Here is a 14,552-nt window from a genome sequence, read left to right as displayed (position 1 = left end):
GAGAGATAGCGAGAGCAGGAACACAAGCAGGGTGAGTGGGAGAGGGAGTAGCGAGCTTCCCGCCGAGCAGGGCCTAGCTCTCGGGATGCTGGCATCATGACCCGAGCTGAAGGCAGATGCTTAATGACTAAGCCACCCAGGCGCCCTGCCTCCCTCTTTATATTAGCACATTTCTCTACATAGGAGAACATGTTTTTATGTTCTCCTATGAAAGTTAACAGCTACGGGACGCCTGGTGGCTCAGTCAGTTAAGCATCTGTCTTCTGCTCAGGTCATGATCCTGGGGTCCTGGGATCAAGCCCAGCATTGGACTCCCTGCTTAGCGGAGAGTCAGTCTGCTTCTCCCTCTCCTGCTCCTCCTGCTTGTTTTCTCTGTCCCTTTCTCTTTCTCCCTCTCCCTCTCTCTGTCAGAAAGATTAAATCTTTTAAAAAAAGAAAGTTGGGGTGCCTGGGTAGCTCAGTCGTTAAGTGTCTGCCTTCAGATTAGGTCATGATCCTGGGGTTCTGGGATCGAGCCCCACATCGGGCTCCTGCTCAGTGGGAAGCCTGCTTCTCCCTCTCCCACTCCCCCTGCTTGTGTTCCATCTCTCAGTGTGTCTCTCTCAGTCAAATAAATAAAATCTTTAAAAAAAAAAGAAAGTTAACAGCTACATAGAACCTACTGTCAGGCCAAGTTGTAACTTGGGAAACCAGGGAAACTTGGGAAACAAAGGAAACCAGGACCCTATTATAGTACCTGAGGATTCCTGTCTGTTCTTGTTCCAAACCAGAGCTGCAGTGAGGAAATACTCATGGATAAGGGAGAATCAGGATTTTCTTTTGCTCTAAGGGCCTGCAATGGACTAGGGCTCAGAGGCTGGCCCGGCTTCCCACCCAGCTGGTGGGAGATACATGAAGTATACCGTCGTTCTACACTGGCAGGCTGTGTCACTGGCCCACCAACAGTGGGTGTTGGTGTCCCAGATTCTTCCTTAGTCCATGGTGTCCTTCCAAGATTATATATCCCTACTTGGTGAGTGTCTGGAGTTGGACAAGACCCTCTGAGCCTGGTTGGAAATCTGTATTTACAACATTTCCTCCTACAGGTGAGTGTTCTTTGTCTCAAGCTGTGAGACACCAGGCAAAGCCCTTCCCCATTTTAGATCTTGGAGGTTGCGGGGCAGGGTGGGGGGGCCCTCCATTTCCAAAGTGAAAGTGCTTGCTGCCATGATGTGCGGGCTCTGGGTCCTGAAAGCTGGGCAGTGGGGAGATGTAGAAGGCCCCACCTGGCCCCCACCTGGTGCTTCATCTGTACCATAGGAAATCCTTACCCTGGAAATGTAGGTGGCCTCTCCCTGGTATAGCCAAACCAGGGAGAGGAGGACCCAGAGAGGTCAAGTGATGGCCTGCTGTCACCCAGCTAATAGGCCATGCGGGAATTGGGATTTGGGATGGTCCTCTCCCCCAGGCAGACTGTCTTCCCCCTACCTCCCTACCTGAGCACGTCTTTCTGTCTGGACCACCGGCAGCTGACAGCTGATTAAGTGGGAGAGCTCTGTGTGTGACTGCTGTGATTTTGGCTCTTCCCATCCACAAAGGACCAGGTTAGAGGGATTACTGGGGAGCCCACGGCTTGTGTGGCCAATGGATGTCACTTCATCTGCCACGGGCACGGCCCCTGGGTTGGGAGGGTAGACAAGGTAGTGAGTCAGGGGCCAGGAAGAAACTGTGGCTGGGGCAGAGTAGGCTGTGGGCCGTCTGGTCGCCCACAACTGCCTCTTCTGTCCCATGGTGGGTTTTTGTTGTTGTTTGGTTTGGTTTTTAAGGTTTTTATTTATTTGACAGAGAGAGAGAGAGAGAGAAAGTGAGAGAGGGAGCACAAACAGGGGGAGTGGGAGAGGGAGAAGCAGTCTTCCTGCCGAGCAGGGAGCCTGATGTGGGGCTCGATCCCAGGACCCTGGGATCATAACCTGAGCCGAAGGCCACCCAGGCACCCCTGTCCCATGGTGTTTTGAGGAGGCATCTTCCTCTGCTTGGGGACAGGACCTATGACGGGTATACTAATAACTTCTTTCCCTGCCCACTGATGGTGGAAATAGAGTAGGAGCTGGTTTGCCATGGCTGGCCATCAGCAGATGGGGAGGGGCATTCTTTGGTTCTTGGCTTCAGCCCTGGCCGAGGCTCCCGGTGCTGCCCCTGGTAGCAAGTACCCTTCTGCTCAGAGGGAGCTCTCTAAGTGGCAGTAGAGGAGGTCGAGCAAATGACGGCATCCTGAGCTTACAGCTGCCTCAGCTTCAAGGGTGTAAAGGGTCCACCCCTCATCCTCCTTCTGAGCCTGATGCAGTGTAGGAGGCTTTCCCTCAGGGGACAAGGGTAGGGCTGCCTTCCGCCTCCACCCTGCACCAGAGATGCTGGGCCAACCACTCCCAGGGACCCCTGGACCCACATTGCTGATGCTACCACAGTCTTCCAAGAAAATGAGCCCATCCTCCTCTTCCCTTTCTTCCCTGCTTCTACCTCCTCTCTCCCTCATTTGAAGGATAGACAGATAAAATACAGGATGCCCCATTAAGTTTTAATTTCAGATAAACAATAAATTTTAAGTACATTCCACATATTGCATCTTCCCCCCATAAATCTGACAACCCTCTCCTCCTCACCTTCCCCACATCTGAGAGCCTTATTCCGGCAAATTGCTACAGTAGTGTGAATTTGGTGTGAGTGAGCAGGTGGGGGAGGGTGGCTCTAATTTCAAGGCTATTTCTCCCACCCATAGGCCAAACGAAACCAGGCCAGTGCCTTCTGAGATCTCAGGTTCCCATCTATAAAATGGAGATAAAATCTTGTGCCCATAAGTGCAGATGGAAAGTGCTAGGCATTGCTGAACACTTGCTTGATTGGTTTTGGAGGCAGGCCTTCCACTCTGGCTCACTTCAGCAGCCTTGGTCCTGGGCAGCTCATTCCCAAGGACCAGTCAGCCTTTGGTTCCCACCTACCCACCTTCTCTGTGTAATTCGGTACCTCCTGGCCAGAGGTCCTAGGGCTCAAGCCAGTGTCTCTGTGTCCCTGGCTTGGATGGAGCAGGAAAGTCCTGGAGATGTGACTTCCCCCTCAGTCACCCAGGGCCATGGTGGGTGTCAGGAGGTCATGCTTCTCAGAGGCCATGTGAACAGTGGACAGGATGCACGGCTTAGAGGCAAAGGCCTAGTCCATTTTGCTGTGAATCTCCTTGGACTAACATACAATTGAGCATTGGGGGTCTCTATTGCCCCAGCTGCCCAATGGACATAACACATACTTTGTCCACAAACTGGGATTGGAGAGGATGACACCCAGGGCACTTCTACTGGAAGATCTAGGAAAATAAGTCATTATTTGTTTCCTTTGTGAAAGTAGGGTCTGAGGAAGTGGAATTATAGACAATTAAAAACAATGTCTTTGGAGTAAAGAAAAAACAAACCCTAGGGCTTGAATCTGCCACTTAAGAACTAATGTTGGAGGTGACTTTACCTCTCTGAGCCTTACTTTTCTTATCCATAAGATGGCCATGAGAAGTGGCCCCCGGGGGAGGTTTGAGAGTGAAATGAGCCACACTCATAAAGCACTTGGCACCATGTGTGGTGTGCAAAAAAGCACTCATCAAATGATAGCCTAGACTTTTAAATTGTTAGCAACAGGCAGCAGCCAGAGCCAGATAGGACCTCTTTTGCTTTCAGTAAAGTTTCTTTAGTTGCTTAAAATATAAGGTGTGAGTTCCAAGGGAAGTGGGTACAGGTGGGAGTGATGGGTTGGGAAAGCTATGTGGCGGGAGTCAGACAAAGTCTTATGGAGGCCTCTCCTACCTACCCGAGGGGGCAGCCACTCCCAGAAACCAGGGGGCTGGATCGGGTCTGCATCCTGGGCCTGGCCTCTGTCCGAGGTGCTGAAATATACGCCCGTGAATTACCCTGCTCACTACCTTCATTCAAGTTCACAAGTATATATTGAGCATCTACTGTATAAGGAGTAGAAGTAAAAAAGAATTTAGATGTATTTGTAACCCAAGTGGCTCATAGCTCATAGCATAGAAATTTGAACACACACAAATGCCTTAGGAGAAGTGAAGACAAAAGGTAAGAATTCATTTTGTGATTTCTTGGGTTTCAGTGATGTCACTTCTTGCTTTCACCTTTCTTCCTTCTCTTATGCAATCTCGGCATCCTTCAAAAACTGTGCCTTTCCTGATCTGACCACAGCACATAAGTCTTCCTCAAGGCAGCTCTTTCTTTACTGACTAATCTCACAGAGTCAAGAAGACTAGTGATCAGTTTCTGAGGGAAGGAAGAGTGGTAGGATATATATAGAAAAAGGAGAGTGTCTGGGGTCTCAGAGAAGTGAGGAAGCTGCCTAGACAGGGGTAAGTTCTTTGTCATACTTCTGCATGCCTTCGTCTGGGAGCAGCACTTCCACCGTAAAGCTGACCTTCTTGGCATGGACAAAGCTATAGGTGTTGTCAAAGCGCAGGACATCTGGGGGGACAGATGGACAGATGGGTAGTTAGGCCTGGCTTCACATTCCCCATGTCTCTACCCCAGCTACAGGAGGGAGGACAGGCTCTGTTTCTACCTGCTATGTTAACTAAGCTGGGCCAAGTTCCCACCACTCCTTTTCCCTTTCCCATGGGAACTGTCACTCTAAAGCCATGTCTGTAAACAGACACTGACCTCCTCTTGGAGCATGCCCAGCCTGACTTCAGTTGCACCAGTTGGCAATGAGGACAATGGCCACTGCGTCCCATTATCTCCACACCTGGACACTTGCATGATAGGGGTTGGTGGGGATGGGAGGGCAGCTGGGAATGTCAAAGACCTCCCAGCCCCCTTGGATAAAGTGAGACCAGTGTATACCTTCTACTTCCTCACAACCACCCAAGAGGCAGAGGTTGTAACCTCTGCTTCACAGATGAACAAACCAAGCGTCCAGATTGGTAAGCTTTGCCTGGGGTTATGCAACTACCGTGAAACTGAGGTGGTACCCTGACATCACACTCAGCTGTGTGGCTCTGGATAAGTTGACTTACTTCTCAGAACCCCAGTTTCTGCCTGTGAAATGCCTTATTGTCCCTTGTCTGTGTCCTGTGGCCCAAGTACTCTCAGCCTTTTCAAGGCATGTGTGTCACTAGCTTTTGGTGTGTAGTAAATGCCTGAGAGTGTAGTCTGAATGATCAACTGTGTGAATGAATTACACTAACCTAGGCTATATGTTCCTGGGGTAGGGGGAGTCATTGCCCCTCTGTTTCCTCCTGTAAACCATGGGACAGGTGGCTCCAGCCTTCCAGAGCTGAGGCCCAGCCAGGGTAGACTTACAGACACCGGCTTCTGCGCAGGTGAGGCTCCCATCCTCAGGCACCATGTGGGCATTGTAACGCTGGCTGGGGAGTACTTCTGTCATTTCCCCGGCTCGCTGCCGCTCCCCCATCTTGGTCTTCAGGAAGACCCCAAAACCAATGTCTGCACCATCAGAGAAGAACTGCCACCTGGGTGGGCGGGAGGGGGATAAGTCCTGTTCATTCTTGTGGGACCCTGAGGGTGTAAGACCAGCCAGAAATGGGTTGGTGTCCTGGCCCTTACCTGAGGACACAGCCTGGGAACAGAATTTCATATTCCACCTGGTGTGAAGAGCCACGATTGATTTGCACTGAGTGCTCATACTGAGTCTTCACTTGGTCCCGCACGTACATGGACTTGGGGATCTCCCCACCATAGTTGATCTGCAGACACAGGACAGAATGGGCTTGCTTCACTCTTTTGACCATGGCATTGCTTGTGCTGTTGAATTCATGCTGTTTCTCCTGCCTGAGATGCTTTCACCATCTTCTGGAAGTATGCTGCTCACCCTGTCCTCTCCCACTGCCACCTTCCCACCACCTGCCACCAGAAAGACTTCCCTGACCCTCCAGGGTCAAAACCTTCTCTGGAAACCTCCCCTTCCAGTTCATCCCTCAGAGTCAAATTTTCCTCATTTCTTGTTTGCCTGCACAGCTGCTGAGAGACCGGTGATAGTGAGGCTGGGACTATCTAGCTCAGTACCTGTCTCACAGGGGTCTCTCCATTTCTGTGGAGAATTTGTGGAATGAATGAGTGGGTAAGAAAGGAACTCAGCTCTACTCCTCTCCTCTCTCCTGTCTGGGGTTCTTTGTACCTTAGTTAAACATTTGGGGTTCCCATCTGGGTCAGTCAGAGTCCCTCCAAACTGAGCAGGCAGTTCCTCGGGACTGATGAGTTTCAGCAAACCTTCCTTCCAGTTGCCTGTGGGCAGAGGGGTTAAAGCATGGAGGGGACTTGTCAGCCCTCCACTCCCACTGGGGAGGGGCCCAAGCTTGGGGAAAACCCTACAGGGACGAGGCTACAAAGACTAATTCCCCAGTCTCTCAGGCCTTGGGCTGTAGGAAGTGTCATCCAGCATTGTATTGCTATGGAAAAATGTTTCCTCTGAGCTGATGGGTTTGCACATTTTTTAGGGTCTTCCAGTCCTGAGTAGTGAAGATAAGAATCCTCTAATTGTCTCAAGGAGACTTTAAAGCCTTTGAAGTAAAAAATCTTGTTGGCGGCCATAGAGCATATAGATGGCATACTCAAGACAGACCTCTTGGTGGGGAATGAATAGCCCTGGGCCTTTGAATAGACCTTCCCTTTCTGTGCTGCTTAATCACTAAAGCCATAATGCTCATTACTGTTCTTCATGCCCTGTGCAAAACTCTAAGCATTCTGGGTCTTATGACAATCCAGGCTATCTCCCCTACCCACCCCCAACCCCACTATGGCCATGGGATATTCCTTGCCTCCAGTGGGATAAAAGCAAAGACCATAATGCTTGGCACATGAGGGCCAAACACACAGGGCCCTGTGTGCCACCAGTAGGACAGAGCCCCAGACTTGTACCTGGAGTGTGGCATTACCCACACTGCTACAGGATTTGGGGGGCTACCTTGTGATCCACTTAGCTCCCTATCCCTGTGGAACTGGGCAGAGGCAGAGACTCAAGTATCAGGAAGAGAAAGAAGGCAAGGATTTGTAAGACTCTACCTTCCCAGATTCTTAGATCTCCTGATTTGATGATCTGACCATTCTGCTTGCAAGAGGTTGCTCCAAGTTCAAGGTCATTGGCTTGAGTTTAAGAACTATTTCTCTTCTTTCTCTCTCTTTCCTTATCATTTTAATTTTTTTTAAGATTTTATTTATTTATTTGACAGAGAGAGAGATCACAAGTAGGCAGAGCAGCAGGCAGAGATAGAGGGGGAAGCAGGCTACCCACTGAGCAGGGAGCCCGATGTGGGGCTTGATCCCAGGACCCTGAGATCATGACCTGAGCCGAAGGCAGAGTCTTAACCCACTGAGCCACCAGGCGCCCCTCCTTATCATTTTTAAAAATAATGATTTTTTTCTACTTATAAAAGTAATACATGTTATTATAAAACTTTAGAAAACAGGAAAAATACAAAAAGTAAAAAAAAAAAAAACGCTTGATTTCTTGCCATCCACAAATCAACATTTTGTTTCATTTTCTTCCAGTAATATATTTTTGTTTTTACAAGGAAGATGATACTATCCACTCCACTTTATAATCTGCTTTTAAAAACTTAATAACATTTCCCTTGGTATCAAATCATCTTTTATGGTTTTCTAGTAATTCATCAAATAGATGCATTATTATTCACTTATCCAGTCCCTTCTCATTGACACTTCCTTCCCTGAATCACATCTCCTCTTCCATTTCCTGCTCTTCTTCCTTATCCTACTCAGTCCACATTGCCTTTAGAAGCACTGAGGTGATAAGCATTGAAAGGAAAATGAGGCCTATAGCCCAGAGGTTGACTATCAACCAAACTGAAACTAATAAGGAGAAGGTGTGAGGCCTCAGTCACCAAGGACATGGAATACAGCAGAGATAACTGGGTAGACTCTATAGTGTAAAATATATTTCACTTTACTTTTGAGAAGGAATGTCTGACTCCAGGTGGCACAGTGCTCAGGGAATAGAGCTAGAATTACTTACTTCCCAATACTATAATTTTTCTGCGTGTGTCTTCACTCAGGAAGGGCTTCATGAGGTTGTAGCCCACAGGGAACAGTTTGGTAGCTGGAGAGATACAAAGATAATGGAGAAAAAAATTATTCCATTGTGACACTCTCTCCGTAATAGTCATAGCCAATAATATGGAGGATTCATGAATTGGAAAATGTCTGGCACTTGCCAAACCATCCCCACAATTGGTCAGCCAGACAACAAGCAGCCAAATAACCAGCCACCCAGTCAATCATCCAATCAATCAAGCAAGAAAATGGCCCATCAATTTGCCTTCTAATCAGGCCACCAATCAGACTACCAACTAGTCAGCCAACCTACCAAATAGTCATAACAGCAAACTAACAAATCAGCCAACCAGAAAACCCATCAGCCTATTAAGCAACCAACTAACAACACAGCCACTTGCCTTCTGCAGCCAGCCAACCATCCAAGTTTCAGCTAAATGACAAATTGGCCAGTCGACTAACCAATCTGCTAACTTGCTAATCACCTACCCAACTAACCAAAATACTAACTGGTCCCTCAGTCAACCAAGCCAACAACTATCCAACAAACCAACCAATCAACCAATCAATTAACTGACCAACTAACTCTCCAACTAACCACCAGTCATTCATCTAGACAGCCAGCCAACTGGCCAATAAACTAGACAACCAACTAAACAAATAATCAACCAACCAACCAATTAACCAGCCAACCATCAAATATCCATTTGGGCAGAACAACTGAGGAAAAAAACCAGGATGAACACACACAAGACAACTAGAGACCTCCAGAAAGCAGCAGACAGGAAAGGCCAGACTTGGCAGCTCCAGCTTTCAGTGTCACAGGCATTTTGGCAATGGAGAGATCAACACGGGTGGGAGAAATGAGAGGATTCCTGGAAGAGCTAGTATTAGAACTGCCTCTTCTTGCAGTAAGGCCAACCACAGAAATTACTATTTGTGGAACACTAACTTTATTCCAGGCATTCTAAGTGACTTGCATGCAGCCAAGCAACCAACCTGCCTCACTACTATCCAGGGAAGAAGGCACTTTTATTGTTTCTAGGGTACAAATGAGGAAACTGAGGCACAAAAAAGTGAAGTCATTTGTCACACACCTTTCACAATGAGCATGAACTTCAGGGTCTCCGGGTAATTCTCTTCAAGGAGGCCAAAGAACTGTGGAACCAAGAAAGACCCCATCAGAGCCCACATCTCATCTTCTCCTACCCCATTGCCTTTGCAATCTCCCTTCTGGAGTGTCCAAAGGACTAAGGAGGGTTTCCTTTATTTCAATCACCTCCACTGGCCTCCGGAGGAGAGTTTCTCACTTCAGACTTTTACAACCACACACTAATAATAATCATTTTCAGAGTAAATCTTATAGTAATAGTAGTATAGCAATAATAATAACTATTGTTTATTAAATGTTCACAATTTTCCAAGCACTGTGTACACATTTTATATATCAACCCACTGGAATATCCCTATATCCCTTTGAAATGCAGAATACCAGTATCCCCATTTTGTAGGCGAGGAAACTGAAGCATGGAGGCATGAAGTGACTTGCTGGAGTCACAGAGCTTGGGATGACAGAGCTGGGAAGATTTGGCAGAGGGTGGCCTCTAGGGTCTCAGTACAGTGTTGACTCTGAGGCCTTTTGGGAAACACATTAAGGCCCTTTGGGTCCTGCGTTGCAGTGCCAGAGCCCAGAAAGTCCACCACCTTTTACCAAATCCTGGCTCTGAGTGAGCAACAAGGTCACAGCAGACCAAGCTCATCATTAAGGAAAGCAGGAGTCACCCATGGGGCCTTCTCCTCACCTCTTGGTACACTTCCACCAGAGGTTTCCAGAAGTGCTTCAGTCCTAGGCCCTCACAGTCAAATATCATGACAATGGTCTCAATCTTCTTCCCCAGCTGCAAGGATGAAAGCGAAGACTAGTCCCAAGGTTCAGGGTGCAGGCTCAGAACTTGGGACATGGTGACCCTAGCATTTGACCCCTCAGTGATTCTACCAGCCCCCTACTCTGTCCTCAGAGGAACAAATGGACAAAACTGAATGCATTTACCCACACATCCACCTACCCATCCATCCATCTATCTAACTATCCATCCACCCATCATGCATTATCCATTTATCATCTGTCCATCTATCCGTTTGTCCATCCATCCATTAATTGACCCACCCATCCATCCATTCATACTACAATTCAATCATCCACTCATCCCTCAGTCCAATTGATATTTATTTTTTTAAAGATTTTATTTATTTATTTGAAAGAGAGAGAGATCACAAGTAGGCAGAGAGAGAGGGGAAAGCAGGCTCTCCACTGAGCAGAGAGCCCAACACAGGGCTCAATCCCAGGACCCTGAGATCATGACCTGAGCTGAAGCAGAGGCTCAACCCACTAAGCCACCCAGGCACCCTCCCAATTGATATTTATTAAACACCTGTTTTGTGCCAGACATGGAGAGTATAACCTATAATATTCTTGTGCTCAAAGGCTTCACATTCTGCTTGGAGAGACTGACAAGCAACTAGGTTGCTATAAGTCTCGAGGTAAGTGCTGCAAGTAAACAGCACAGGAGCTGCGGGGACACACGTTAACCCAGATAGGGACCTCAGAGAAGGAGACATCTAAGTTTGGGACCTGAACGATAGAAGGGAGAGAGCCAAGGGAAGTGTGGGAGGTAGCGATGCACTGGGGGATAGAGTTATCTGAACAGAAGGAACAGCAGATTCAGAAGGAATAAAAGTAACTAGCATTGTTGAGAAATATGCATGAGGCTCTGTGTGCTGGGCCATACATTTGCATTATCTCATTTAATCTTTGCAACCATTATTTATTATTATTATTGTTTTGTAGGTGAGGAACAAGCTTAGAGAAGAGACATGACTCTCCAAGACCACACAGCTAGGAAGCAGCAGAGCTGCTGAGATGGTTTGACCCCAGAGTCCTCTGACTGTGACAGCAGAGAGCACAGTGTCATCTTGGCCCCTGGCAGCCTGTCCCCTGCACCCAGATGCCCGCCCCACTCAGCTTGGGCCTTACCCGCTCTGTCTGCAGGTCACACTCATTCAGAATGCGCTCGCAGTCCCTCATCTTGGTCTTAAGCAGGTCTTGCTTGGTGACCGAGAAGAGCAGGCCCTTTGGGTCAAGCGGCCCAATGATGTCGTACCACACCGGGCAGCCATCCCGGTCATAGCCACACAGGCCACCAGGCATATACTTCTGGATCACCTGGGCATGGAAAGATACACAGAACTTGGCATTATGCACTTCTCTGGAGACCCCCATACTTGGCTGACTTGGATGACCCAAGCCTGCACGCAGCATGGTATAAGCACTGCCCCTTCCCTGAAGGATGGCACTATTGTCCAGGTGAGAAAACTAAGGGACCCTGGGGGGGATGCCTTGCTTGTAGAGAGTACATGGCAAAGCCAGGCATCAGCTGGGTCTGGCTGGAGGCCTCTTGGCTCCTTAATTCTGTCCCCTAACATCTCCCATGTCCCTTTCCATTAACCTTTCTTAATGGAAAAGTTGAGCTTAGTGATGGAAAACACAGATTCTGAAGGTCAATATATTTGGTCCAAATAGAGACACCACTGCGTCCTTGCTGTGCATCCTTGAAAAAGTGACAGTCCCTTCCCGAGTCCCATTCCACTTCTCTTCTGTAAAATGGTTTGGTTAATCCCTCCCTTAGGGAAAGTCCCCAGGATCATATTGGCAAAGCACAGTGCCTGGCCCAGAACTCACGCTCTACAAATGAAACTATGGCCATTGCTTTACTGAGAGTGCTAGTGGTGGGACTGTTCTCTCCAGCCACTTGGTGGGCTAAATTTCTTTCCTGCACAGACAGGATGCTTTGATCAAGGCCCTAGGGGTGAGGGCTCAGAGGCACAAGCTATCTGTGGTGGTGAAGAGCCAGTTTCATGTGAATTCAAATCCCAGCTCGATGTTGAGGCTGTGGGACTTTGGGTAGCATGCTTAACCTTTGCTGGGCCTCAGTCTCCTCATCTGTAAAACGGGGACAGTTGTACCCACTTCACTGAGTTGTGATGACTAAGTAAATTCATGCAGTTAAAGTTTTAACTCAGGCCAGGACCTCATAAACACCCAGGAAACGTTCATATTTATAGAGGAGAGGTGCTTGGAGGCCTGCAGGCAGTTCCACGGGCCTCTCAGGCTTGCAGCCCTTCACTCGTGTTCTCCAGTGACCCAGAGGCTGCTTGAATGTTATGTCTGTAAAAAACTGAGGTGTTGGGGGAAGGGTTGGCTCACCTCTGGGGGCTGCCAATCAAGGATGTGGTCAATGTCCATGGACTTCCGGAACTCCATATACTGAAAGGGAGAGGAGAGGTAAGGCCCCGCTGGGCTCCCAGCACCTCCAGGGAGGGGTTGGAGATGGGAGCTGGAGGTGTGGATTGCGCCCCACAAAACACTTCCCAGATCTCCATCAACCCAGATCCCCTATCAACCATGGTTAGACAGGTCTCACCTTGCGGAGCATGGCCTCTGATTTCTGCAGGTCGAAATTCCGAGCTGTGTGAAGATGGAAGGAAGGTGTGAGGCTGGAGAGAGGCTGCCTTGTAGTCACTTTGTCCTGGTCCTGGACTGTGAGGAGCTATGCATGGCACTAGGAGCCTAGGTAGGACCTTCCTTCCTTCCTCCTGGGTAGGACCCTCCCCTCTCCTGGATCGGAGCCTAGGTAGGACCTTCCTTCCTTCCTCCTGGGTAGGACCCTCCCCTCTCCTGGACGGTGTGATTGGCTCCTGAGAGCCATGAGTTGTTCTGGAGCAGTTAGGACCAGGCCCCTCTCACTGCCCCTCACCCTGGTCTCCCCCACCTCTGCCCTCACCTCGGAGCCAGCGCAGAAGGAAATAGTCATCAGGATTGGGCAGGGCGGGCAACACGTCCTGCACATTTTCTCGGAACTGGGAAGGGAGATGCTGGTTAAAGTGGCTTTTGCACTGAACCTTGGCCCCCAGACTCAATAATTGTTTTCATCATCACTTCTCTTTCACATGCAGTCTGGCCCATGATGATGGAAGGATGGGTGGACAGATGGACAGGATGAGAGACAGGTATATGGGTAGACGGGCAGATGAATGGAAGGAAGGATAGATCCTGAGTAAATGGATAGAAAGAAGGATGGATGGATGAATGCTTGGATGGTTGAGTGGGTGGGTGGATGGAAAAAGAATGAAGGATAAATCAGTGGATGGAAGGAGGGAGAAATGGGGAAATAGAGGAAAGAGAGATTGGTGGGTGAAGAGACAGAAGGAGGGATGGATGGATGGTTGGGTGGGTGGGGTGGGAGGATAGAAGAAAAAAGGATAAATGACTGACTGTGTAGGTGGGTGGGTAAGAGGATTGGAGTATGAGTGCATTCATAGTTCTTTCCGTGTATTAGCCTGACAAGGCTTCTGCCTTTTTTCATCCCATCTTCTACAAAAGCGTGGTTAGTGATTGCATATTCTCCTCCCCATTGGCTGTGGGGCTGACCACTCACCCTGCTCTGTCCCGCTCACCCTTACAGACAGGTTATCTTTCAAAGTCCTCAGGAAGGAGGGGAAACAGAGTTAGAGGGCAAACCATTAGCATCCTCGGGTTCCACTGAAGGGGCCTGGGAGGAATGGCTGGGGTGGGGTCAGCTGTCGGTAAAGCTCTCTGATACTGTCTCCCACAAAAGAAGTCAAGTTTGATCTGGCACACACACTATTACTGTTTGGATGTGGTACTTTTCCCTCAACCCCTGCCCTGGACAAAGCTGATATCACTGGCTGCTGTGGAACATGACCCTGGGTAAGGTGACAGTAAAGAGAAAATGTCAAAAACACACTAAGCCAACAGAGTGGGGCAGGGTTCCGGCCACCCCCTCCCCCCTCTCCTCTGCCCTTTTCTTCTGGGGCTCAAGGAAAGGGGCTCTCACCTTGGCCAGGGTCTCTGCCTGCTTGGGGCTCAGGTCTCCGACTCGGCCACTCATGGTGTCTGGGTGAGGCTGGAGGAGTGGGGGCCACTCCAGGCAGAAACCGAGCCTCATCTGTGGCCCTACCCAGCTGGGGCCTTTTGCCCCCACTTCTGGGTGTGGCTCCAGGCACCTCCTCCTTGGCCAACTGTTGGATTGCATATTACATAACTGGGATTAAGTGAGGTCCCGTGCTTGGCTCTGAGACAGGTCTGGGGGCAGGGGGGCACAGGAGAGCATGCCAGAGGGCTTTGGAGCCCAGGCTGAGTGCCTTTCAAATCCCCACCCATGCTCCCAGGCTTCCAGAAAAAGGGGGGATTTCAGGAGGAATGAAGACTGCCCCCTGCAGGCACCCTTTCTTTCCCATCATCCATCTCCCATCTCCTTAATGAAGAGACCCCATACCTAGCGTTCAGCAAAGGGCGCCCCCTAAACCCAGCTCTGACTGGTAAGACTCGGGGACTTGTTCAAGCTAGCAGAGTTCGTTTAGTTTGTTGGGGGTGGGAAACTCACAGCCTTTTGCACCAAGTGTCCATGTTCAAGAAGAGAC

At 49.2% G+C, this 14,552-nt stretch overlaps 1 protein-coding gene across 2 annotated transcripts; it reads right to left on the bottom strand.

Moving 5' to 3' along the window:
* Nucleotides 1-3,944: 3,944 nt before the first annotated feature.
* On the bottom strand, nt 3,945-14,073 carry LOC111160072 (SEC14 like lipid binding 3). 2 transcript variants are annotated; one of them, XM_022522880.1, is made up of 12 exons: nt 13,967-14,073; nt 12,893-12,968; nt 12,533-12,576; nt 12,316-12,375; nt 11,086-11,274; nt 9,854-9,949; nt 9,149-9,209; nt 8,014-8,097; nt 6,160-6,266; nt 5,589-5,728; nt 5,325-5,494; nt 3,945-4,487 (listed from the first exon to the last, which is right to left on the bottom strand). In XM_022522880.1, the coding sequence occupies exons 1-12, from the start codon at nt 14,018-14,020 to the stop codon at nt 4,366-4,368; spliced, it is 1,203 nt and encodes a 400-aa protein (XP_022378588.1). In that variant the 5' UTR covers nt 14,021-14,073; the 3' UTR covers nt 3,945-4,365. The 2 variants fall into 2 exon arrangements, with proteins under 2 accessions (XP_022378588.1, XP_022378590.1); XM_022522882.1 differs by lacking the exons at nt 11,086-11,274; nt 12,316-12,375 and having other exon boundaries at nt 13,967-14,020.
* Nucleotides 14,074-14,552: the final 479 nt, after the last annotated feature.

This window comes from Enhydra lutris, unplaced genomic scaffold (genome assembly GCF_002288905.1).
Source record: "Enhydra lutris kenyoni isolate GAN:26980312 unplaced genomic scaffold, ASM228890v2 scaffoldscaffold73, whole genome shotgun sequence".
Lineage (NCBI taxonomy): Eukaryota > Metazoa > Chordata > Mammalia > Carnivora > Mustelidae > Enhydra > Enhydra lutris.
Note: the sequence above shows the minus strand (reverse complement) of the source record. Positions and strands in the feature narration are given on the sequence as shown.